The sequence below is a fragment of the Mustela nigripes genome, chromosome 1 (assembly GCF_022355385.1).
Source record: "Mustela nigripes isolate SB6536 chromosome 1, MUSNIG.SB6536, whole genome shotgun sequence".
NCBI classification, from domain to species: domain Eukaryota; kingdom Metazoa; phylum Chordata; class Mammalia; order Carnivora; family Mustelidae; genus Mustela; species Mustela nigripes.
Genome location: NC_081557.1, coordinates 4689757 through 4716619, shown reverse-complemented (window position 1 = coordinate 4716619; position 26863 = coordinate 4689757). Strand labels below are relative to the sequence as shown.

The 26863-nt window shown below is 47.5% G+C and overlaps 1 protein-coding gene across 4 annotated transcripts in view; it reads right to left on the bottom strand.

Annotated features, from left to right (window-relative positions):
- The window catches only part of CHKA (choline kinase alpha), a 59603-nt gene extending 32819 nt beyond the window's left edge, over window positions 1-26784 (bottom strand). Inside the window, exons 1-2 of one of the 4 annotated variants that reach the window (XM_059399667.1) lie at window positions 26630-26784; window positions 1443-1554 (exon numbers count right to left, since the gene is read on the bottom strand). In XM_059399667.1, coding sequence (XP_059255650.1) covers window positions 1443-1538 — 96 coding nt within the window. In that variant the 5' untranslated portion in view covers window positions 1539-1554; window positions 26630-26784. Of the gene's footprint in view, window positions 1-1442; window positions 1555-25646; window positions 25754-26629 lie in introns of those variants that run through there. The other 3 variants (XM_059399633.1, XM_059399642.1, XM_059399659.1) reach the window with 3 other exon arrangements.
- Between the last annotated feature and the right edge of the window lie 79 nt (window positions 26785-26863).

Sequence of the window (26863 nt, the reverse complement as noted above, 5' to 3'; positions counted from 1 at the left end):
GTGCTGCTCACAAGAAAGCACACAGATGAAAAGAAAAGGGACTAATGGTTAGAGGATGGCAAAGATAAAATGGCTCAAGACTGATTTCACTTCAAGTACCAAAAGGGCATTAACTGGGTTCTTCAAAAACTGTGCTTTGGAAGTGCAACTTGATTGAATGAAAAACCCAACTGTCGCTTGTGTGCCATCTACCAGTGGGTCAGGGGTGAGGGTCAGCTGTGTGTTCCTCATCACACAACGGCCTCAGGTTTCCTGGGTGAAGGGCGCGTGGCTTCCACCGCTCAGATCCTGAGCACTGCACAGCCTGACAAGGCCGAGGAAAACTACTCAATGAAAAGGTTCGGTCACATTATGACACAGACTCCAGCTGTAACTTTGATATTTTTGAACATTAAAGTCGAATTGTCATAGACATGGGCATAATCTGACCTTCAGATTGAGCTGAGACTAGTCTCTTGCAACATTAAGTAGGAAAACTATTCTCCATCTCATGAAGATCAAAACAGGCCCCTCTGAAGAAGATCTAAATGGATATTAAAATTCTACCATAGAGATATATCAAACATCTGTACGTGTGGTCAGTAAAATGGTAAATTTATGGTATAAATAATAAAAAAAATCCAGACATTTGGGATCTCCTACAATTGGTTAAGACAATTCAATAAATAGGGCACTTTATTTGAAAGTTAGATTCAATTAAGTAATATAAATTTTTAGAAAGATTATGAGTCTAACAATTTCAATGTTTTAAAGAAATCTCAAAGGAATGTCTTTATTCCTTTGAGAAGGGAGGGGGCGCCTGGGTGGCTCAGTGGGTTAAGCCTCTGCCTCCGGCTCAGGTCATGATCTCAGGGTCCTGGGATCGAGCCCTGCATTGGGCTCTCTGCTCAGCAGGGAGCCTTCTTCCCTCTCTCTCTCTGCCTGCCTCTCTGCCTACTTGTGATCTATCTGTCAAATAAATAAAATCTTAAAAGAAAAAAAAAAGGACGGGAGGTAGTAAATTCAGCTCCACTGAGACCATACTTGGTCCACGGGTCTCCCTGTGCCCTGTAAAAACCTTTATGATCATGTTATTAAAAACAATACCTTTTCTACATTAGAATTTTACAAGCTAGGTCTGAGCTAAAAATTTCAAAGTGTGGAAAATCCAAGCATCATAACCACTACTAGAGATTTTGCCAACATCATACTTTTCTCTGGATATAAAGCTGGAAAATACTTGTACTGGCTTACTAATAAATTATAAGCAAGAACAGGAATTCGGAACATAACAGAGTATCAGCAAAAACCCAGCTGTGCAGCCCAATTAAAACAAAAGCAATATGTAAAAATAGCTTCACTAACACCACTAAAGTATTTAACATCTCTTCCCAGGTAATTCAGGAGAGAGGATGAAAACTGTTCCCAGGGCCCTCCCGTCCCCACACAGCCTACAAACTCACCATCTTTAAAATCGCCCCGTAGAGCCGCAGGAGCACTTTCCGAGGCTCGTCACCAATGGTGGCCACGGAGTCAGGGAAGGAGCACTGGAACAGCATGTTACTGAGGCCACCTCTGTGGAAGGAAGAGGACAGTAAGCATCAGGAGTCTGAAGGGCAGATCACCCGCCCTTCTCGGAGGATGATGACGGATGAGACATCAGGGCCCCATGCCCACTACTCCCATCAAAGACCCGATCGGCTCTAGGGATACCTGCAGGACACACGATGAGCTCCAAGTATTTGGCTCAATCTCAGAGTCACATGACAAACAGCAAATTCCCTGTCTGTTCTTAGCTTGACGCAGGAAGGGAGCTCCGTGTGGACCGCAGGCGTGCACCTGCGCAGGCTGAGCGCCTCTGGAGAACCAGCAGGACGAAGAGGGCCTTGCGCCACACCGGGGGTGGGGCATCCCAGATGCGTTCCTGCAGGCTCCCGCTCCGCTGATCCCAAACCTCCACTCTATCCCCATAACGACCAGGCTAAAATCTTGGGGCAGTACTTAGTCCACCTCCCCAAGGCCCGTCCACCTGAAGCGTAAAAACATAGCAACCGATTTCGACCAACAGCCTTTTCAAAGAATTTGCAACATTAACCGGCTCTTGGGGCGCTCAGAGGAAATGATCGGAGATCTCAGCGCCCCGAACCTTCCACTCTGACAACGACAGACAGGAAACAAGTTACAGCGGTCATTTAAACAGCAGAGGAACCGCTCTGGGGCCAAAGCACCTGCGTGGAGAGGAGGGGCAGTTAATGGAGGGATGGGAGCTGAATGAAGGAATACGAGCAGCCGCACGTCGGGAGCCCCAGACACCAAGCACCTCACCTGCACTCTGGCCCCGCCGCAAGAAACAATCCTCTGATGAAGACAAACGAGACACACAATCGTCAGAGTTCCAAATCCTGGGCAGCGTCGGGGCCGCACGCAGAGGTGCGGCGTCAGAGCGCCAGAGACCCTCGACTCCGGAGAGAAAGTGACCGAGAGAGCAAACCGCAGCTCTCCGGAAGGACACCCCGTCACCGGAGCTACCAGCTCCACCATAACCAGTCCCGTCCCATCAAGCTGTGCTCCCCGAGCGGAGACTAAACCATGCACCTAACTTAGAGCATCAGCTGCAGAACCGCACAGGGAGTAGAGGACACCCGGCCGAGAGCTACGAAGTGCAGACCTAGAGACTGTGTGGGGAGAAAGGAGAGAGAGACATTCTCCCCGGGAGGGCTGCTAATGCGGGGATATTCCCGGGAGCTAATGGCTCTGAAACGTCCGCTTCCGCGGCAGACGCTCTCCTTCGCTTCCAGTCTCATTCCGGCAGCAACACGCCTGGCGTGAGGACTGTCCAGCAGCTGCCTTGGCGGGCAGGCGTGCCCGTGTGACCTGGTGCTGACAAATGACTTCTGGAAGTCCACGGCAGATGTCCTCATGGCCTTTGTCCCTTTCCCCCTGCCCTCCATCCTGCTGTCTGAAACCAGGAGAGGACAGTGGGTCAGCCGTGAAGCTCTGGTCTCCGAGCCCCACATCCACACTGCTGTTGCCCGCGGGGATGCTGGGCCAGGGCCCCCGCCCTCTACAAATCTCCTTTGCCAGCTGCTCCCAGTTGGGGGGTCTGCCAGTGCGGGGCCTGGTGGGAAGCCGGAAGGCAGGAGGAAGGAGACAGGTTGGCTTGCTGTTCTGGACCGAGCATTGGAGCAGCAACAGGGGAACCCCCCTTCTCCGGGATACCTGATCGGAGTCTGGCCCCAGCTCCTAGGGTGCTCCTCAAGCCCTCAGATGCCAGCAACAGCCACGCGGTGCCCTCTTCACAGGATGGGGGGCCCAGCTCCAGAGTCCGATAACCCCCACCTTCCCTTGGTCCCCCAGCGCAGGGAAGGGGTTGCTTCCTGCAGTTGTCTGCATCACGGGGTCCCATTTCTGCTTCCTTGGTCCTCTAACGCCTGTTCACCCAATTCCCTCTATTAAATTCTCTATGTTGAAATGTCTAGTGCTGTTTCCACTTTCGTGCCAGCATCTGCATGGGCACAGATAGCCAGAGCTTTTAGCTTCTTAGATTGTGGGAATGAGCCACAGCCTAGGAATGGCTGAGCGTTAGCTGTAAGGGGCCCACATCTTCATCAAGCCCAGGGAGCTGCCACACCCGCCCAGCCTATTTACTTCCAGACACCTTCACACAAGAGGGAAATAAATTTCTGTGCTGTTTAAGCCACGGTTACTCTAGGGCTTTCGCTATAAGCAGCTCAATCTAGTACTAACGGATACAGCTTATCACAATCCCCTCAATGGTGCTCTCCCCATCTGTAAACCCCTCCTTACCCTTCTCTGTTACCTCAAAACTCCCTCCAGTTTATGACCAGGTTCGAAGTCCAATGTTTGCAAGAAGCTCTCACCCTCTTCCTTGCTAACTCCTCGAAGACAAGGGTAGGCTCTCAATACAATTCTCAAGGCCCAGTAACGCCCAAGGTGGGTGCTCAGTAAAGCGTTTCTGAAGACCACGATAACCAGCAGCACTGCTGTCTCTTTTCTCCACACTCCCACCTGTTATGTCTGCCTTACTAGGTATGGTGGACTCAGCTTGGGTCCCTGATTAGACTGTAAGCTCCCTAAGAGACAGTCCTGGGGGAAGACACCATGCTATAAGAAAGACCACTGGCTTTAGAGCCAGGGATTCAAATCCCATTACTGCCACTTACTGTGTGATCTTGGGCATATCACTAAACCTCTCTGGGCCTCAAATTCACCCCTCTGTAAAAGAGCTGCACTTTCTTTAGTCATTTTCTTTTTCTCGAGTGGGTGGAGGGGGCAGAGGGAGAGGGAATCTTTTTTTTTTTCTTGAGAGAAGGAGGGAGAGAGAGAACCTGTGGGAGCCCGATGCAGGGCTCCATCCCACGACCCTAAGATTGTGACCTGAGCCAAAATCAAGGATCAGACTGATTCGACAGAGCCATCGAAGGGCCCCTCTTTAGTCATTTTAAGAGCACCCTAAGAGGTGCCTGGGTAGCTTGGTCGTTAAGCATCTGCCTTCAGCTCAGGTCATGATCCCTACGTCCTGGGATCGAGCCCCACATCAGGCTCCCTGCCTCTCCCTTTCCCACTCGCCCTGCTTGTGTTCCCTCTCTCACTGTGTCTCTGTCAAATAAATAAATAAAATCTTTTAAATAATTAGGTAAATTAATACGAGTTCCCTAGGCTGCAGTGTTCAGCAGGTTAGCTCAGGTCCCCCCTCCACAGTCCAGCAGGCTGGATGCTGATACGACCTCCCATGTACAGATGAGGACACGAGACAGGGAAGGAGAGCGCCGTTCCGGGCTAAGCACATAGTGGGTGCTGTGGGAGCCAGACAGTAACAGGATGAATGTGTACAAATGTGCACACAACAGAGCTCTTGGTCTCCTGGGACTGCTGTAACACGGAGCCACAAATTTGACGGCTTAAAACAACACGAATTTGGGGTGCCTGGCTGGCTCAGCTGATGGAACGTGCAGCTCTTGATTTCAGGGTCATGAGTTATGAGTTCAAGCCCCGTGTTGCGTGTAGAGATTACTTAAATAAATAAACTTAAAAAAAAAAAAAAAACCACGTGGAAAAAAAAACAAAAAAACCACGTGAATTTATCTAACGGCTCTGGAGTTCAGACTCCCGGAAACAGGTCTTCCGTGGCTAAAATTAAGATGTCAGCAGGGCTGCACACCCAAAGGATATAGCACATTCCAGTAAACTAAAAACACAGTCTCAACTCATGAATGTCAAAGGACAGTGCTCACCAGGGGGGAAAGAGGACTCGGTGTTTCACAGGACAGAGTTTCAGACCAGGAAGATGGAAGCGTTCCTGAGATGGTGGTCAGGGTTGTACAACAGAGTGAACGCCCTTAATCCACTGGACGATACACTTAAAAATGGTTAAAAATAGTAAATTTCAGGCTATGTACATTTTACCACAATGATTTTTAAAAAGGAATGAAGTACTGAAACATGCTACAATACTATGCTCAGTGAGGGAAACCCAGTTACATATTCTGTGATCCCATTCATGTGAAATGTCCAGAACAAGGAAATAAGACAGACAAAAAGCAGATCAGTGAGTGCCCAAGACTGGGCCGAACAGGGCTGGGGGCCAGGGTTCCCTTCTGAGATAAGAAAAATGTTCTAAAATTGATTATGAGAGGACAGCTGCCCATACCTGTGAATATACCAAAACCCACCAGACACACACATTTTATTTAAATGGATGAATTATATGGTATATGAACCATACCTCAATAGAGCACTTTTTAAAAAAGAAAAATGGAGGCGCCTGGGTGGCTCAGTGGGTTGGGTAAGCCTCTGCCTTCGGCTTGGGTCATGATCTCAGGGTCCTAGGATCGAACCCCGCATTGGGATTGAACCCTGCATTGGGCTCTCTACTCAGCAGGGAGCCCCGCTCCCACCTGCCTCTCTGCCTACATGCGATCTCTGCCTGCCAAATAAATAAATAAATAAACTTTTTTAAGAAAATAAATAAGAAGAAAAATGACTTTTTTCAATATGTAACGATTTTTCTTAGCCAATGAAAAACTCGAATGTGCTTCCACAGAAGCTGTGTTTCCCAGATATGAACAAAAGTCATATTTAAGAACTTCGTCAACAGCTTACAAAGCAATCATGAGCACCTGGGAATCTTCGCAAGACTAACAACCTCTTTTCCCAAAATGCAAATCAGTTCTCTACCCCTGGGAGGGAGGAACAGAGACACCTGGGAACCCAAGGCTCTGGTTTGCCCCGAAGTGAGCCCTGAAGCACAGGGACAGTGTGGTGGAAAGGGATGAGAGCAGCCTTAACCTTTCTTCTCAACTCAGGGCTTATCAGATGCGCCCTGCCCCAGGGCTCCTGGCTCCCAGGCGACAGGACGGGCTTCCCATTAGTTACAAGCCCTCGTTTTCCTTCCTGTCACACACTCTTAAGGGTTCAGTCAGTGGCGAGAGCAAACAGATGAGCTACTGTTCTAAGTTGTGTAACTCCATTCAAAGTTTAATCCCGTGCTCCAAGAGGAGGCAGGCAGGCCAGCTCCGCCAGGAACCAGCTCACAACCTGGAAACCCTTCATCTCTTGAATTCTCGGCAGCCCCTGTTGCTCAACAGGCCCAAGCGGGAGGAAGTAAACTGCCGGTTATTTCCTAGTGACAAGCAAGATAAATGACACAAGGTCTTTATCCCAAATGACCCAAGCTGTGAGAAACCACCTAGAAAAACACCGGCTACCAATGAGCCAAACGACTCGACTGGGAATAAGATACATTGGGAAGATAGGCCCCAGACGGGGAAGCAAAACTGCAAGGGTCCCACTGACCACAATTTGTCACGATCTTCTCCCAAGTAAAACCCCAGGAACGCTCAAGGATTTCAAACAAGCGCCGCAACAGCTTTGTAAGAAACACACATGTCCTAGTTGAACGCAGGAGACACGAGATGCTCCAGGGAGCAGAAGAGCAAATAAAATGAAACAAACACGTGTATTTCCCACTTAGCACATGTCAGCAGCGGGCGCAGGACCCAGCGCCCAGCCAGGGGACACGAGCACACGAACACCACGAAGAGCTTGCTGCTCCCCAATCGTTAATCAGATATCAAAATAATCCTTCCAGTTTCTCTGGGTATCCAAAGAAAAACCAACCAATAACACAGCACAGAACCACCCCCAAGCTGAAGAACTAGGGCTAACAGGTTTTCTACGCTGAAGCAAGTCGTTTCAGGGAGAACAAAGCCACACAGTAGCCCAGGAGCCCGCTGCTGCTTCTGTCACTTTCGTGTTCGTATCCACCGCGAGCGACAAAGAACTCAGGGGACCTGGGTGTGCTGTTAGGGACTGAGCTAAGTTTTATCAGTTCTACTGGAGCAACGAAAGTAGGCTGCTTGTGACGTGTAGTAAATGGTCTTGCCTTTTAGATTTCGGAATTCATGTTCCAAAAGATCATGTTATTATGGATCTTAAAGACCCCGAAAATAAAAAATGTAACAAGTTACCCAAATTCTGTCATTTGAACATAACCACTTTTGTTCATTCTGGATGGTTTCTTTTCTTTTCTTTTTAAAGCAGACTCCATGCCCAAGCTGGGGCTTGAACTCTTGACCCGGATATCAAGAGCTGCATGTTCTCCAGACCGAGCCCGCCAGGGTCCTCTAGCATTCTGGGTTTTTTGGTTGTCATTTTCCTAAGGGCCACTTTTCCTACTTCTTTCTTGTTATTAAAATTGGGATCTTACGGGCGCCTGGGTGGCTCAGTGGGTTGAGCCTCTGCCTTCGGCTCCGGTCATGATCTCAGGGTCCTCGGATGGAGTCCCGCATTGGGATCAGGCTCTCTGCTTGGCGGGGAGCCTGCTTCCTCCTCTCTCTCTACCTCCCTCTCTGCTTTCTTTCTTTTTTTTTTTTTTTTTAAAGATTTTATTTATTTGACAGAGAGAGACAGAGAGGTCACAAGTAGGCAGAGAGGCAGGCAGAGAGAGAGGGAGAAGCAGGCTCCCCGCCAAGGAGAGAGCCCGATGCGGGGCTCGATCCCAGGACCCTGGGATCATGACCGGAGCCGAAGGCAGAGGCTCAACCCACTGAGCCACCCAGGCGCCCCTGCCTCTCTACTTTCTTGTGATCTCTCTCTGTCAAATAAATAAATAAATCTTAAAAAAAAAAAAAATTGGGATCTTACTAAATGTATTACTCCATAACTTCCTCTTCCATTTATAGTACAAGCATTTTCCATCGATTCAGCATTAAAAACTCAATTTTTAAAAAAAAAAAAAAGATTTATTTATTTATTTATTTGACAGAGGTCACAAGTAGCAGAGAGGTAAGCAGAGGGAGAGGGAGAAGCAGGCTCCCCACTGAGCAGAGAGCCCAATGCAGAGCTTGATCCCAGGACCCTGAGATCATGACCCAAACAGAAGGCGGCGGCTTTAACCCACTGAGACACCCAGGTGCCCCTAAAAACTCAATTTTTAATCACACACACAATTTCATCTTAAAAACTAAGCATGGTTTAGCCAATGGCCCACTGTGGCTTTTTCATAACTTTTTACTTCCATCCATAACTCTACAGTATGTACACCTGTACATCAACCTTTATGCATAGTCTGATGAGATCCTTCAGTTACAGTTGGTTTTTCTGGGTCAAAGGGCACTAACATTTTAAAATTCTTGCTACCCATTGCCAAAGTGTCCTACAACCAAGCCACACCACTCACTCTTTGCCTGTCAGCACATCAGAAATCCCCTCTCATATTTTTTCTTGTTTTTTGAAGACTTATGTATTTAAGAGAGATAGAAAATGCAAGTAGGGGGACAGAGAAAGAGGGAATCTCAAGCAGACTCCCCACTGAGTGAGGAGCCCCACATGGGGCTTGATCTCCCGACCATGAGATCATGATCTGGGCTAAAACCAAGAGTCGGACATTTAACCAACTGGGCAGTCCAGGCACTCCATATTTCATATTCTTGTCTCCCTTATTTAACAATTAAAACTTGATAGATCAAAATATAACTTTTAAAAATACCAAACTGCATGGCACCCCAGTGGGTCAGTCAGTTGAGCATCTGACTCGGTTTCAGCGCAGGTCGCGTGGTCTTGGGGATGTGGGATTGAGCCCATTGGGCTCCCCACTCAGTAGGGAGTCTGCTTTCCCTCTCTCTCCCTCTCCCCATTTGTGCACACACATTCTCTCCCTCTAAAATAAATCTTTAAAAATTAATAAATAAAAAAATCAAATTGCTAGTTGAGATAACTAAAAAAAATTTTAAGTCTAAAGGCCATGAAATATTTTAAGTTAAAAAACTGATGCATTGGGGGGCATCTGGGTGGCTCAGTGGGTTAAAGCCTCTGCCTTCAGCTCGGGTCATGATCCCAGGACCCTGGGATCGAGCCCCGCATCGGGCTCTCTGCTCAGCAGGGAGCCTGCTTCCCCCTCTCTCTCTGCCTGTCTCTCTGCCTACTTGTGATCTCTGTCTGTAAAACAAATAAATAAAATATTTTTTTAAAAAACTGATGCATTGGAAATATTTATAGGTACATTAATACAGAAAAAAACGGATTTATTAAAATAAATTACAAAACATGTTGAGAGTTAGCTTTATTCAAATGATTTCTTGGGGGCTGCACCTTGGGTGGCTCAGCTGGCTTCAGCTTAGGTCATGATCCCAGGATCCTGGAATCCAGCCCCACATCAATCTCCCTGCTCAGCACAGAGTCTGCTTCTCTCTCTGCCCCCACCCCCGGCTCCAGTCATGCACACTTCTTTGTCTCAAACAAATAAAATCTTTAAAAAAAGAAAAACAAAAAAGATGGGGCACCTGGGTGGCTCAGTGGGTTAAGCCTCTGCCTTCGGCTCAGGTCATGATCTCAGGGTCCTGGGGTCGAGCCCTGCATCGGGCTCTCTGCTCAGTGGGGAGCCTGCTTCCCTCTCTCTCTCTGCCTGCCTTTCTGCCTACTTGTGATCTGTCAAATAAATAAATAAAATCCTTTTTTTTTTTAAAGATTTTATTTATTTATTTGATAGAGAGAGAGATCACAAATAGGCAGAGAGACAGACAGAGAGAGAGATGAGGAGAAGCAGGCTCCCTGCTGAGCAGAGAGCCCCATGCGGGACTCGATCCCAGGCCCCTGGGATCATGACCTGAGCCGAAGGTAGAGGCTTAACCCACTGAGCCACCCAGGCGCCCCAATAAATAAAATCTTAAAAAAAAAAAAAAAAAGTCTTCTTGGCGACATGCATCAGTGGCTCCATGCTGCTTAACTCCCAAACTGGTAAGCGTCAATCTGTCACCCTCTTCATAAAGCCAAACAATTAACTGCACTAACACTGAGAAGAGAAGATCAAATTGGAAAATGTAAATTAGCAGATAATCTAAAATTTCAGTTGGCCCAGGAATGGGTCAAAGATGCTGTGTCATAGTAGGCCACCATACTGATCGACATGATTAAAGAGGACCTTGGGAAATTCCACAAAATCATTTCAAAACAAAAACCATCCCATATAACACTAAAATCGGGTATTTGATACTACTTCCTCTTCGAAGTTCCTTCTGGCAAAAATATCAATTATGCCTTCTTACCATGCAAGGTCTTCCTCAAATAGAAGCCTAACTGACAACAGGTTCCATAAGGTCAAATACAAACCAGAATGTTCCAAAACATACCGGATCATTAATTCTCTTATATATCAGCTATTCCATTACAAACACACCTATCACAAAAAATACTCTAATGTTTCAGCACATAACCCAAATACATAGATCACAGAAGGTTCCAAAATTCTGATCTAAAGATCAGAATCTGGAGCACCTGGGTGGCTTAGCTGGTTAAGCATCTGTCTTTGGTCATGATCTCAAGGTCCTTGGATTGAGCCCCATGGGAGCTCAATGAGGGAGCCTGCTCAGGGACCCTGCTCCCTTTCCCCTCTGCCCCTCCCACCCCGGCTTGTGCTCTCTCTCACTCTGCACACTTTCTCCCAAATAAATTAATAAATCTTAAAGGTTTTTTTTAAAAAAGATTTCATTTATTTATTTGACAGAGATTATATAAGTAGGCAGAGAGGCAGGCAGAGACAGAGAGAAGAGGGGAAGCAGGCTCCCTGCCAAGCAGAGAGCCCGATGCGGGACTCGATCCCAGGACCCTGAGATCATGACCTGAGCCGAAGGCAGAGGCTTTAACCCACCCACCCAGGCACCCCATCTTTAAAAAAGCTTTTTAAGGGGCGCCTGGATGGCTCAGTGGGTTAAGCCTCTGCCTTCGGCTCAGGTCATGATCTCAGGGTCCTGGGATGGAGTCTCGAATTGGGCTCTCTGCTCGGCAGGGAGCCTGCTTCCTCCTCTCTCTCACTGCCTGCCTCTCCACCTACTTATAATCTCTGTCTGTCAAATAAATAAATAAAATCTTAAAAAAAAAAATCAGCTGGCAACGTACCAAGAAGATTGGTAGCAAAGGAAATCACGGTGCTGATAAAGACCACAGTGGGTCAAAGGAGTGACAACCTTGTCCAGTATCTCCTCAATCATAATGGGGGAAATTTGCCAGGGTCCACAGAGATTCTCTGTGACAGAGGCTTCGAAAGATCAATGACAGCTTCAAAGGGATAAACATCAAGTGACCACGTGACCCACCAGTTCCACTCCTAGACATACACCCGAGAGAACTGGACGATGTCCTCACCAACACTGTACACAAACGTCCATAATAGCCACAACACGGAAAAGCTCAAATGTCCATCAACTGTGGTGTATCACAGAATGGAATAGTACTCAACCATAAAGAGGAACAAAGTGCTATATGTGCTACGACACAAATAAACCTTGAAAACATACTAAGTTAAAGGAAGTGGTCACCAAAGTCCACACATATTGTGTGACTCTTTCTACATGAAATGTCCAGAAGATAGCAGCTGGATTACCGGTTGTGGGGAGCACGGGGAGAGACTGCTAATGGTAAAGAATTTATTTCTGAGGTGATGAAAATGTTCTGAAAAGATGGTGGTGATTACTGTAGAACCCCATAAAAAGACTAAAAATCACTGAACTGAATTTAAAAGGGTGAACTTCGTGGTTTCTCAATAAAGCTGTTAATTTTCTTTTTGAACCTGATAAACACTGCCTTAAGTAGTTAACTGCAGATCGAACATTCATTGATTTATCTGAACCAACCTCGTAACATTAAACCTCTGTGTCTTATTCATGGCGATGGCCATTTGATTAAAATCTGCTCCTAACCATCAAATACTTCGAGGAAAACTGCTAGATCCTAAGAGCAATCAGGCCCACAAAAAAAGACTCCTCTGATTTTAGGATCTGGAGAAAGAAACATCACTAAGAGCTTTGGAATGAGAAAAGTCACCCAGTTTCAGGAAACTTCTGCAGGGCTGCACTGCGTTCCCAGCTTCGAACACCCTTTCTTACTCCACTTGGACACGGAGCTTCTGCCCCCACCACTGCTACCAGGGGTCCTTTCCTTTGGTCCTGACCAGGTTCTTCTTTTTTTCCTTCCCAACTATCTTTTTGCCACTTTTCCTTCCTCCCTTCAACTTCGAAGCCAGTAAGAGAAGGCTCTCACACACAAAACCCACCACCTTCTCTTCTCCTACGCTCTCGATGCCAGGGTCGCACAGTCCTGGCACCCAAGGAATTACAAAAACTGTCAAGAGAAACATTTCAGAGTGAAGTCCAGAGAGGGGAGCTCGGCGAACATGCATCTCTCTTGCCCTTTGCCTCCTCCTACAGACTCATTTCCATTCTGCTCAGACTCTCTTAGCTTTTCAAAGTTTTTATTTAATGCTTTAACAGCCATGGCCATCTCCACACAGAAGGGCTTCCACAATGTTGTTGTTGTTTTTTTCTTAAGATTTTATTTATTTATTTGAGAGAGAGCAAGCAAGAGAGAGCATTAACAGGGGCACAGGGAGAGGGAGAAGTAGACGTCCCACTGAGCAGGCAGCCGGACAGGACGCTCGATCCCAGGATGCTGGAATCATGACCTGAGCCAAAGGCAGATGCTTAACCGACTGAGCCCCCCCACCCCGGTGCCCCTACACAGTGCTCTTTAATGCAGCCCCCTAAATCCCACCACTGAGCTGAAAGGCCAAATGCAAAGGCAGGAAAATGTAGGGAATCAGACAGGAAAACTCAGAAGAGATGGCATTTTCAACAGCACCCGGGCAGGAGAAAGTAGTCAAAGCACGAGCATGACTTCAGGCATGAATTGCCTCTCGCTGATAATACACACCTTACCGACACCCAAGCTTCTTCCCTCACAATCCACAAATGGACAAGGGGCAACTCATACACCGTATCTGTCTGCAGTTCTCGTTAGTCACATGGGGTCTCTGAAAAGGTCAAAGACACCTGCAGGATCCTCAGCCCCTCCATGTGACCCTATCCTTGAGGCACACAAATGTCACCTGGTCCTGGACGATAACAGGATGTATGTCTGCCTGGACTCCTTCCTTCCTTCCTTCCTTATTTCTTCCTCTTTAAAGATTTGTTTTAGAGGGACAGCACAAGCAGGAGCAGCAGGAGAGGGAGAATCTCAAACCGATTCCATGCCCAGCATGGAGCCTGAGCGCAGAGCTTGATCTCACGACCTGAGACCACAACCTGTGCCAAAACCAAGAGTCACTCAACCGACTGAGCCAGGCAGGTGCCCCTCAAAAAAATTTTAAACCAAATGAACAAAAATAACCTTTGTTTTTTCCAAATGTCTTCTGTAATCACTTCACAAATAAAAGCAATGCCCAGGAAGGGAGGGAGCTCACTTGAGCGAACTTCCCAGTTAATCATCAAGTAGCTATGACTTATCATCCTAAGACAAGACAATTAGAGACTAACAAATATTCTTGTCGAAAATCTAAACGCAAGAATTCATGTATCTACCCAGGTGGTGTCTTCTCTTCTATTCCATAATATACCAGTTTTCTGTTTTTTGTTTGTTTCCAGTTTTCTGTTTTAATAAACAAACTGGCAAATATGAACTACTCTCTGAAGCCCCTAATACAATTAGCTCTCTGGGCAGATCTGTAAGACCACACTGTGGCTTGAATACAGGCATGCCAGTTTGATAAGCACAAATCTCACCCTTTACTTGATTTTATGGACACGGGAGTGGTTAAAAAAAAAAAAAAAGAATAAGGAAAATTTTCAGCAAGTTGGGACCCAGTTAATTGAGCCTTTACTGTAAATTTCCTGCCTCAAGTCACAAACAGATAATACTGCAGGAAGAAAGAAAAATATTTTTCTTATCCATTATCAATCTATAATAATAAGGGCTAATTTACTTCTTGGTGAATCTTCCAACTGAACTTCAGCTGCAGAGAAAGTGCCAGATTTTTTTCTCCTCCAACTTGCCTTTCTCTGCATGACCTCCACTGTCCCAGATCCTGCAGCACCGTCCTCTCCCACAGGACTCTACTGTGTTGGACAGTAAAGCAGCTCAGGGAAATTTACATGTTACTGACATCCAGGGTAAATCCACAAAAAACTCAAAACCTGCAAAGTGTAAAATAAATCAAGTTCCTCTCCATCTGCTACTAGGTCATCATAATTCAAACGGGTGACTCTGACATGTAGCCACCATTTAGTACAATTTCCAGACTTCACAGCAATGTGGAGATTTTCAAGGAGGAAGAAGGAAAAAGGGCATTTCCCTACTACAAGGCATATGAGACAATGCCCCTGACTTCCACAGTGGGTCATCACCATTTAGGACACAGCTGTACTTCGCCTGGGCGGCCAGAGGTGGCAGAAGTGCTCCCCACTGAAACACTGAAAACAAGTCATTTGAAGTGATCAACCAGAAAGAGAGGAAGTGAAGTTGGAAAAGGGACCCCACCACACCTCAGCTTCCTACCATCCAGCCTGTCAGGAGGGACAGCACAAGCGCCCGTCTACTCCTCGATCCTTCTCCAGCCATACAGCCGCAGGAGCAAGCTGTCCTCCTGGTTCCAGAGCACACACAGACGAAACAACGATCACTTCAGAAAACGTTCCAGACTTTCCACCCACCTTACCAAAAACATTGAATACGATCATCAGTTGTTGGCCATGAAAACTGTCCGTCAATTCTGGTTGCTCTGAAAAGTTCACATGGCTTGTAAATACACTCCATGTGCAAAAGGCAGCCAAACGGAGGCGAAGAGATCATCAAAACCTTCTCAGCCCCAGGAAGAAAGCTGAGTAATCCAGTGGATGTGACCCGCCTGCACACATCGGCATCAGGACGCCGGCACACACAGTACAGATCTTGGGCACTTGTGCATGTCACACCAACATTCAAGTACACGGTCTGTGGTGAAGTAGTAGCCGGTGATTTGGCTGAAGAACAAGTTTTAACTACAAGTTAAAGGCAGACATACAGGAGAGAGCTTCTGAGCTAGTCTGCATTTGCATCTAGAAGTGGCTTCAATGTTTTCAAGAAAATACTTTAAGATTTTATTTATTTACTTGACAGAGAGATAGCACAAGCAGGAGGCTCAGCAGGCAGAGGGAGAGGGAGAAGCAGGCTCCCCACTAAGCAGGGAGCCCGATTTGCGGCTCAATCCCAAAACCCTAAGATCAAGGATCATGACCCGAGCCAAAGGCAGACACCCAACCAACTGAGCCAGCCAGGCCCCCCCGAAAAATGCTTTTTTTTTTTTTTAAAAAGATTTTATTTATTTATTTGACAGACAGAGATCACAAGCAGGCAGAGAGGCAGGCAGAGAGAGAGGGGGAAGCAGACTCCCTACTGAGCAGAGCGCCTGATGTGGGGCTCGATCCCAGGACCCTAGGATCACGACCTGAGCCGGAAGGCAAAAGCTTTAACCCACTGAGCCACCCAGGTGCCCCCAGAAAATACTTTTTTTTAAAGATTTTATTTATTTGACAGAGAGTGAGAGAGAGAGCACAAGCAGGGGGAGCAGCAGGCAGAAGGAGAAGCACACTGGCCTCTGAGCAGGGAGCCTGATGCGGGGCTCGATCCCAGGACCCCAAGATCAGGATCTGAGCCGAAGGCAGAGGCTTAACCCACTGAGCCACCCAAGCGCCCCTCCAGAAATCTTTTTATCTTGCAAAACTGAAACTGTGCCCATTAAGCACTAACTCTCCACTCTCCCCTCCCCCAGCCCTCGGCCACCCTAGTCTACTCTGTCTCTATTAACCCGATGGCACTGCAGATCTCACAGAAGTCAAATCATACAGTTATGGCTTTTTGTGACTTGCAATTATTTCACTTAGCATTAGTCCTCGAGGTTCACCGGTGCTGTAGAAGGTATCAGAATCTCCTTTTTAAGATCATCTAATGGTCCAAGTACCTGTGACACTTTGCTTACCCAGTCATCTCTAACATCTATGTATTTTTTCATCATTTAGAAAGACCCACATGTAGGTGCATCAGCTCAATGCTCAGAAATGATAAACCCGAGAACCCACCTGGCTCCAGAAAAATCTTTGACATTTTCGTCCACTAAATCAAGCTGGGAGGTTATCCGGGCCGCAACCAGCCAGCTGGATTCTGCTGAAAAGTAAAGGAGCCCCTGACAGCTCTGCAGACCGCCCACCAGTTACATGGTATCAGGCCCAGCACGCAGGACTCCAGCTCCCCGAGGCTTCCGGCATCCCCCCAAACTTCACTTTCTCTAAAAGTCAGATGATGCGGGGCGAAGCGGGATCAAACATAACCACTCCCTCAACCGGAAAATGATCCACAAGTCCACGACTGGATACACAGAAAATAGAAAGAACAGCGACATACCAAAACAGCCGATGAATCTGGAGCACAAAGGAAGTAAGGGGGGTGCAGATATTTGCAAAATCTCTTTTAACTATCTGAAACTCAACTTGAAACAACCGTGGTTCAGGCTGAGGGCAGGGAGCCAACTCAGTGAAATGACACCATCAGTGTGTGGTAATCAGGAACAGGTGCCTTAACCCCAAGCCCGGAGGCGGAGTTAAGGAAGAGACTTTGACCTTGGTGAACGGCTGGCTTCTGCAGACACCTGTGTGGCCCTGGGCCGTTGACTCGATGCCGTCTAAGCCTGCCTTCTCACCATCAAATAATCCAGCAGCATCTAACGCGGGGGTTCTGTGATGATCACATGAAGTCATGTCAGCAGCTCAGCAGCAGCAACTGGAAGCAAAAGCGCACGCGCAGGACTGCGCCCGCCTGAGGGGAAGCTGGTCTCTAAGTCCTCTATTCCCAGGGCTGCTCCAGCTCAGCACCACCGACATGCGGGGCCCGAGGATTCTTTGTTGGAGTTAGAGCAGGAGCTGTCCTTTGAACTGTAGGATGGTAAGCAGTACCCCTTCCCTCCACCCACTGGAGGCCGGCAGTGCCACCACCCAATCGTGACAATCAAAACTGTGTCCAGGCGCTACCAAGTGTTCCTCAGAATGGGTTCCAGCAATTCCGCTCCCAAGTCACTATTCTGAACACGCGTCTGGCTGCTCTGTCACACAGGAGGGTCTGCCATCTGTCAGAGCACAGGGCTGCTGCCACTTCCTCCATAAAGTGCCCCCCGGCAAGGCCCCGTTCACACGGGTCTCCCAGGCCTCACTTTTTTTTAACTGTTTCATTGTGAGTCCCTGGGCTACTGGGATGCTCAGCAGAACACAGTCCTGGCCACGGTGAGATGGGTAAATATGTAATGAAGGCCATGGGAGGCACCTGGCAAGCTCGCTTGCTATAGAGAATGCAACTCTTTTTTTTTTTTTTTAACATTTTATTTATTCATTTTCCTTTACAAAGAGAGTGCACGTGCATCAGGGGAGGGCCAGAGCGAGAGAATCCCAAGCAGACCCCGCACTGAGAGCTGAGCCCAATGCGGGGCTTGATCCCATGATCCCAAGATCATGACCTGAGCAGAAAGCAAGAGTTAAGGAATTATCAAACTGAGCCACCCAGGCGCCCCAAGATTGCAATGCTTGATCACAGGGTTGTGAGTTCAAGCCCCACACTGGGTAGAGAGCCTGCTTATACACATACATGTATAAAAGACATGGAGAGTACAACTTCATTGTAGACGCAAAACAGACTCATGAAAAGCTAAAGACTAGGGCTGTCCAAGGACAGGACAAGATTCTCCACCAGGTGATAGAGGATGGTGAGATAGTGGAGGGGTGTGCTGCAGGGAAAAACCCGGAAGCAGAACATGGTCATCAGTAGCTGGACAAACCAAGAGACCAGACTGAGAATAAAATCCAGGAACTAATGAAGAATTATAGCAAGGTTACAGGATATAAAAGTCATATAAAAGTTAACATATAGGGACACCTGGGTGGCTCAGTTGGTTAAGTGACTGCCTTTGGCTCAGGTCATGATCCTGGAATCAAGTCCCACATCGTACTCCCTGCTGACAGGGAGTCTGCTTCTCCCTCTGATGCTCTCCCTTCTCATGCCCTCTCTCATTCTCTCTCTCTCAAATAAATGAAATCTTAAAAAAAAAGTTAACATATAAAAATTAACTTTTATATGGGGCACCTGGGTAGCTCAGTTGGTTAAGAGTCTCCAACTCTTAATTTTGGCTCAGGTCATGATCTCTGGATTGTGAAATTAAGTCCTGTATTGGGCTCCACACTGGGCATGGAGTCTGCTTGAGATTTCTCTCTACCTCTCCCTCTGCCCCTCCCCATACTCTCTTAAAAGAAAAAAAAAAGTCAATCACTTTCACTTTCCCATATATCAGCAATGAATAAGGAGAAATTAAAATTAAAAACACATTACCATGTACATCAGCAACCAAAAAATGAAACATTTAGGTATAAATGTAACAAAATATGTACAAGATCTATAGGAGGAAAAATAAAAAACTCCTATGAAGGATATCAAAGAATAACTAAATAAAATGAATAGTCCATGTCCATGGATAGGAAGACTCAGCATATCGACAAGATGCTAGTTTTTCCCTATTTGATGTAGAGATCCAACACAATCCTAATCAAAATCCTAGCATGTTGTTTTATCAGTACTGACAGACTGACTCTGGAGTTTACACAGAGAGGCAAAACACCCAGAATAACCAACTCAGTATTCAAGGAGAACAAAGTCAGGACTGACACTCCGTTACTTCAAGACTTACTACAACACTACAGTAATCAGGACAGCGTGGCATTGGCAAAAAAAAAAAAAAATGGGCAAATGGGGGCACCAGGGTGACTCAGTGGGTTAAGCTACTGCCTTCAGCTCAGGTCATGATCCCAGGGTCCTGATATCCAGTCCCATGTCGGGTTCCCCCTGCTCAGCAGGGAATCTGCTTCTCCCTCTCCCTCTGCCAGCCACACCCTCTCTGCTTGTGCTCTGTGTATGTTGAATAAATAAATGAAATCTTTGGGGGGGGGGGGGGACAAAGGATGGGCAAACAGATCAATTGAACAGAGGGCAGAGCCCAGAAATAGATCCACATAAATACAGTCCACTGATCTCGACAAAGAGCTAAGGCAAGTCAATAGAGAAAGGACAGTCTTAACAAATGGTGCTGGAATGGCTAGACATTCACAGTTAAAAAATGAAATCTGGGCATGTCTGGGTGGCTCAGTTGCGTTAAGTGTCTGACTTTGGATTGCAGCTCAGATCTTGATCTCAAGGTTGTGAGTTCAAGCCCTGCACTGGCCTTCACCTCTGGGCATGGAGTCTACTTTTAAAAAAAGAAAGAAAGAAATCTAGACACAGACCTTACATCGTTCACAAAAGTTAACACAAAATGGATCCGAGACCTAAATGTAAAATGCACAACTACAAACGAGACTGTAACCGGAAGTCATCCAAACAACCTTGCTTGTCACCATCAGAGTTTAGATACAACACCAAAGGCACAATCCATGAAAGAAATGATTAATAAGCTGGAATTCATTAAAATTTAAAACTTCTGCACAAAGACACTATTCAAGAAAATAAGGCAACAACCACAAACTGGAAGAAAATTTCTGCAGGGACACCTGGGTGGCTCCATCAGATGCTCTTCAGCTCAGATCATGATCCCGGGGTCCTGGGATCCAGCCAGCATCAGGCTCAGCAGGGAGCCTGCTCCTCCCTCTGCCTGCCGCCCTCCCTGCCTGTGTTCTTACACTGTCTTCTCTGTCTCTGGCAAATAAATAAAATCTTTAAAAGAAAAAACAAGGGGTGCCTGCATGGCTCAGTGGGTTAAAGCCTCTGCCTTCGGCTCAGGTCATGATCTCAGGGTCCTGGGATCAAGCTCCACATCGGGCTTTCTGCTCGGTGGGGAGCCTGCTTCCTTCCTCCTCTCTACCAGCCTCTCTTCCTACTTGTGATCTCTGTCAAATCAATAAATAAAATAAATAAATAAAAATAAAAGAAAAAACTCTATCTGCAAGAGACACACTGGGTAAAGAACTATTAGCCCAAAGATATAAGGAACTCTTAAAACTCAACAATAAGAAAATAGACAACATCACCTGGGTGGCTCAGTCGTTACACAACCGCCTTCCACTCAAGGTCGTGGGATCGAGTCCTGCATTGGTCTCCCCATTCAGTGGGAAGCCTGATTCTTCCTCTCCCACTCCCCCTGCTTGTATGTCAAATAAATTTAAAAAAGAAAAAAAAACTTAAAAAAAAAAAAAGAAAATAGATGACTTGACTTAAAAAATGAGCAAAAGATCTAAACACACACGTCACCAAAGAAGATATACAGAAGGCACATAAGCACATAAGATGATTCTCCACATCATATGTCATTAGGGAATCGCAAGTTAAAATGAGATACCAGTGCACACCTTTCAGAGTGGCCAAACTCCAGAATGCTGGCACCAGATGCTGGCAAGGATGTGGAGCACCGTGAACTCCCGCTCACCGCTGGCAGGAAGGCAGGTCGGCGCAAGCGCTCTGAAAGACAGACTGGCCGTGTCTTACAGAACAAAACATGCTTTTACCATACAAGTCAGCTACTGCACACTTTCATATTTACCCAAAGAGTTAAAAACTTACATCCACAAAGTTAAAAACTTACATGCACATGGATGTTTATAGCAGCTTTAGTCATATCTGCTTAGAAGCCACCAAGATGTCCTTCAGTAGGTAAATGGATAAACCATGGTCCGTCTGAATGATTACACATTATTCAGCACTAAAATGAAATCCACGATCATGATATGGTAAGCCATGAAGAGACACAAAGGAGACTTTTAAATGAACACTATTAAGGAAAGAAGCCAATCTGAAAAGACTACACACTTTATGCTTCCAATCACAGAACATCTGAGAAAAGGGGTTGGGTGGGGAGAGGGCCAGACAGAGGACAGAGGACCTTTAGGGCAGTGAGGCTACGCTGCAGGGTGCTGTAATAGCAGATTCGTGCCACACGTTTTTCCAAACCCACTCAATGCACAGCACTGACAGTGAACCTTAGTGCAAATTAGGGACTTCTGAGTGATAATGATATCAGTGTAGGTCATCAACTGTAACCAATGTACAACTCTGGTGTGTGTGTGTGTGTGTGTGTGTGTGTGTTCGGGGTGGGAGGAGGTATATGGGAACTCGCTGTACTTTCTGGTCAATTTGGCTATGAACCTAAAACTGCTCTAAAAAAATTAAGTTTATTAATTTTTTCTAAGTAAGCTCTATGACCAATGTGGGGCTCAAACTCATGACCCTGAGACCCTGAGCTCGAGTCACACGCTCCACCAACTGAGCCAGCCAGGGGCCCCAAGTTTATTTATTTATTTATTTATTTAAAGTAAGGCCATGGGGCACCCAGGTGGCTCAGTGGGTCAAGCCTCTGTCTTCAGCTCAGGTCATGGTCCCAGGGTCCTAGGATCGAGCCCTGCATCGGCCTCTCTGCTCAGCAGGGAGCCTGCTTCCCTGCCTCTCTGCCTACCTCTCTGCCTACTTGTGATCTCCCTCTCTATCAAAAAAATAAGTAAAATCTTAAAAAAAAAAAAAAAAAAAGTAAGGCCATATGGGGCACCCAGGTGGCTTAGCCAGTTAAGCAACTGCTTTCTGCTCAGGTCATGATCCCAGGATTCTGGGATCAAAGCGGGTGCTCATCAGGCTCCCTGCTTGGCAGACAGTCTGGTTCTCCCTCTCCCTCTGTGCCTCCGCACCATTAGTGCTCTCACTCCTTCCCTCAAGTAAATAAATAAATAAATAAATAAATAAATAAATAAATAAAGTGTTTTTTAAAGTTAGCAGGGCACCTGGGTGGCTCAGTGAGTTAAGCAGTTAAGCACCTGCCTTCAGTTCATGATCCCAGGGTCCCGGGACTAAGCCCACATCAGGCTCCTGGTTCAGCAGGGAGCCTGCTTCTCCCTCTCGGTGCTCCTTGGGCTCTCTCTCATTATCTCTTTCTCTCAAATAAATAAATAAAATCTTAAAGAAAAAAAGTAAAGCTACTTAAGGGATCAAATTTTCACAGTAAATAGTAAAAATGTAAATGAAACTTTATTTTGAAAAATGAAACTGGAAGTCATATACAACAGAATTTAGGTTAAAATTCAACTGTGTGCATAAAAGGGACATTAAGTAGGGAATTTTGGCATAATTTTATCAAAAAACTTAGTGAGGACACCATAAACCACAACTTACTCCCTATTTGACTCTTACTGCATCACTGTGCAAATATACCTGAGGACTTGGCCAGTCTTTTCAACGACTTCTCTTGGTTTCTTTATGTCTAAATGATTCTACTTGGGAGAGTTCAGGGTATCCTCTTCCCCATCAATTTTCAACTATTAGTGGGTCCGTGGGATATAACTTGTCAACAGATTTGTGCGAAACTTAACAGCTCTCAAACATTTCTTCCATCAAACTTCATGAAATCTTGCAAAGATCTGCAATTTCATGTCACAACTGATTGTGATTTACCAACCAGCAACGAGAGTGGTAATAACCAACCCTTGATTTGAGATTTGATGGGCCTGCACATCCGCTGTGATGGCTGGGGTGGGCAGTAATTTTTCTTTCTTTCTTTTTTTTTTTTTTTTTTTTTTGGAGAGAGAGAGACAGTAAGCATGGGAGGAGGGGGGAATCTTGGGCAGAGTCCATACCCAGTGCAGAGCCCCAAGCAGGGCTCAATCTCACGACCCTGAGATCATGACTGGAGCCAAAACCAAGAGCTAGGCACTTAACCGAGGAGCCACCCAGGTGCCCTAATGTAATGATAATTCTAATCTTTCCCTATACCACCCCTGATTAGAGAGACTCCGGCAAACAATAGTCTGATTAGAAAGACCTGTCATGGGGCACGTGGCTCAGTGGGTTAAGCCTCTGCCTTCGGCTCAGGTCATGATCTCAGGGTCCTGGGATCAAGCCCCACATTGGGCTCTCTGCCTACTTGTGATCTCTGTCTGTCAAATAAAAATAAATAAATAAATAAAATAAAATCTTTAAAAGACCTGTCATCACAGTGAGAATAGTGAAGAGGTCAATTTTTTTTAAGATTTTATTTATTTGACAGATCACAAGTAGGCAGAGAGGTAGGAGGGGCAGGGGAGCAGGCTCCCTGCTGAGCAGAGAGCCCAACACAGGGCTCCATCCCATGACCCCGAGATCATGACCTGAGCTGAAGGCAGAGGCTTTAACCCACTGAGCCACCCAGGCGCCCCTGAAGAGGTCAATTTAAGCTAAAATCCAGTGCCTACCACGAGTCAGGCACTATTCCACTGCAGGAGATACGAGATGAACAGGAAATGCCCTCTAGGAATTCAATTACAGAAGAAGCAAAGAAGAAACACACAAATGTGGCAGGTGCTGTTGCTGTCAAGGTGTGTATGTGTATGAAAGGCTATGGAAAAGACGAACAAATAAGAAATTAATTCTGTTTCTCTCTAAGCTGGGCCTTGAAGGAGGAAGTTTATTTTTTTTATAATTTTTTAAAAGATTTTTATTTATTTATTTGACAGACAGAGAGATCACAAGTAGGCAGAGGCAGGCAGAGAGAGGAGGAAGAAGCAGGCACCCTGCTGAGCAGAGAGACCCCCCCCCCCCCCCCCCCGATTCAGGGCTCGATCCCAAGACCTTGAGATCATGACCTGAGCGGAAGGCTGAGGCTTTAACCCACTGAGCCAGCCAGGCGCGCCTGAAGGAGGAAGTTTAAAAGCAGACATGAGGCTGCCAAGCAGAGCATAAGAGCACAGACGGGCCTAGAGGCTGAAAGCACAAAGCTCACTCAGGAAATACAGGATCCAGTGTAAGGAGTTCACTGCTCCTCACTGCTGGTAAGGGCGGCGGGGAGGGGGTTAAACAACAGCAACAAAAAGGAACCACTCTAGAAAGGGAGGTGGGGCCCAAGTGTAAAGCAGGCAAACAAGTCTGGATTTTATTCTCCAGTTACAGGAAGCCACCTAAATTTTAAAACAAAGAGTAACAACGTTTGAGGATACCTGACAACAGGACAAGGAACAATTCAGAGGAGGGAACCCGGAGCGCAAGGACATCCACGGCTCCCATGACAGGGACATCCACAGCTCCCATGACAGGGTCTAAGCAAGGACTCGGACCTGGGCTCCGGCCTCAAGAACAACACCGGGAACAGATAGCAGGTGTGGGGGCAAAAGCCACTCACCAGGCCTCAACTGCCACTGCAGGCAGAGGAGGGGTTTCGGGGGGCAGGGGGTGTGCCAGCAGTCCTGGGGCTCTGGCCAGCTGCTGTTACCAACTCAAAGACGGGAAGCAGCAAAAGCATATTCCAGGGTGGGAAGGAGCAAAAGGGTGAAACAGGAGACAGACTCTGGCGGACTGAGTCGAGGTGGCGGCGTCTGACAAACCGCCAGGGAGGGGCCAGCACCCCACCCAACGCTGAGAGATCGTGACAGTCAGTAACACCTAATAGCCGGAGTCCCAGGAAAGGCAACTGCCTGTGGAGGGTCACCAGATGCCAGCCAAGGGGAGCCCTTTTCCCCCTTCTGAACTGCCTCTTTTGCTTTTTAAAAGCTAGGCGTCACCCCCTTCCCGTGACCTAAATGACCTCTTTTCTCCCTATTAAATGGATCCCATAACCACACGTTATTCCAGAGAAGAGAACTAAATTTAAGGCAATGTTTACTATGCGTCATTTTAAAGGGTCCTTCAAACCAAAAAGGAAAGCTTCCAAGACCATTTCTAAGACTACTAATTCTTAGAGAAAAGAAACAAAACACATCTTCGACGCTCTTACAGTGACAGTTTTGCACAAAACACAAAGGTTTAACTGACCAGTGACACTCCCCTAAAAGGGACCAAAGAAAAATGTCTGAAGGCCAGATCCCAGGGCGTCCAAACATCTTCACAGGCAACAGGCAAGAGCACTGGGTTGGGGGGGGGGGGGGTACCAGAGACCTCCTAGGTCAGCAAACAGCCACTGACCTCCAGCCCCTCCAGGTTTTTCATTTTACAGACGCACGGTACTGCTTAGGATGCGCTCCAACGTTCCTTTTTTTTTTTTTTTTTTAAGATTTTATTTATTTATTTGACAGAGAGAGATCACAAGTAGGCAGAGAGGCAGGCAGAGAGAGAGAGAGGAAAAAGCAGGCTCCCCACCAAGGAGAGAGGCCAATGTGGGGCTCGATCCCAGGACGCTGGGATCATGACTTGAGCCGAAGGCAGAGGCTTTAACCCTCTGAGCCACCCAGGAGCCCCACCATCATTCTTTTCACTGAGAATCTTCAGGCCTAACTAAACGTGATAGTTTTGGAGTTTCATGGGGGAAAAAAAAAAAAATCATCAGGCAGCTGCGAGATCACCTGAACACCCCTGTTTCTGACCCCTACCTTCTGACTCTGCAACTGTGCACGAGGGGCCGGCGGCACAGCAAGGAAGTGAGGCTCCGTTATTCTGCCGCATCTGCAGCTCTGCTGGGAGACCGGGCACGGAAGAGGAATCGAATGACCCCAGCTGGATTTGGGGATTATCAGTGGCAGCCAGCCAGTGTCTAGACGCGACGCTCAACCCGGCCAACCAGTTAAAAGAAAAGCAGCAGAGAAAGAACCGCATTTCTAAAGGTCTAAATGGAAGGACACACATACACACACACACACTGGGAAATGGTTATCTTGGGGCGCAGAGCGGCAACAGAAACCACGGGAGTCTTCTCCTGCTCAGTCTTAAGACGTGCACACATCCATTTCTTGTCTTTCAAATTTAACTAAATATTTTTAGCTTAAAAGAAAAAAAAAAAAAAGGAAAGGAAGAAAAGAGGGGGGAAATCTTTGTCCCCCGGTGCTAACTTCTGGAGCCACACCTCCTAACACAGCCCTAGGGCTGGACCGAGCTGGCCGGGATGAGCAAATGTCACCCCCGGCCACGAACAAACGACTCTTTCAGAGCGGGGAGAAAAGCAAGCCACGGACTCGAGGAGCGAGAAGCAAAGTTAGGAGGCGACTCTCTGTGAAGCCGATCACGACAGCCCTCCGCACCGCGAAGGGACTTCCCAAATTTTGAAGCATCCGGACAAAACGGCACTCGGGGAGTCCACCGCATTGTTCTGCCCGCAAGAGACCCGTTTTCCCCCGCAGCCGCGCTTCCGGCCCGCAGCGCCTCCTGGAAGGTCCTGGGAGGCCGCGGGCCCCTGTCGCGGAATCCGCGCGGATCTCACGCGGGGCCGGAGGGGGTCTCCAGCCCCAGCACCGCCCGCCCGCCCCGCCCCCGGCCCCGCCCCCGCCCGGGCAGCGTCACCTGACCCGGTAGCGGCTCCCCGCGCCCTCCCCGCGCCCTCCCCGCGCCCACCCCGCGCCCACCCCGCGCCGCCACCGACCTGATGACACTGATGTGGAACTGGTCCTCGCGAAGGCCGCGCCAGGCCCCGGGCAGGAACTCCTTGCACCACAGATAGGCCCGGCGCCGCGTCCGAGGTTCGGGCTGCTCGTCGGCCGGCGGCGGCGGCGGCGGGGGCAGCGGCAGCGGCGGCGGCGGCGGCGGCGGCAGCGCGAGCGGCGGCTGCGGGCCGCCCAGCTGCTTGGGCTCGCGGTCGCTGGCGGCGTCGCGCTGC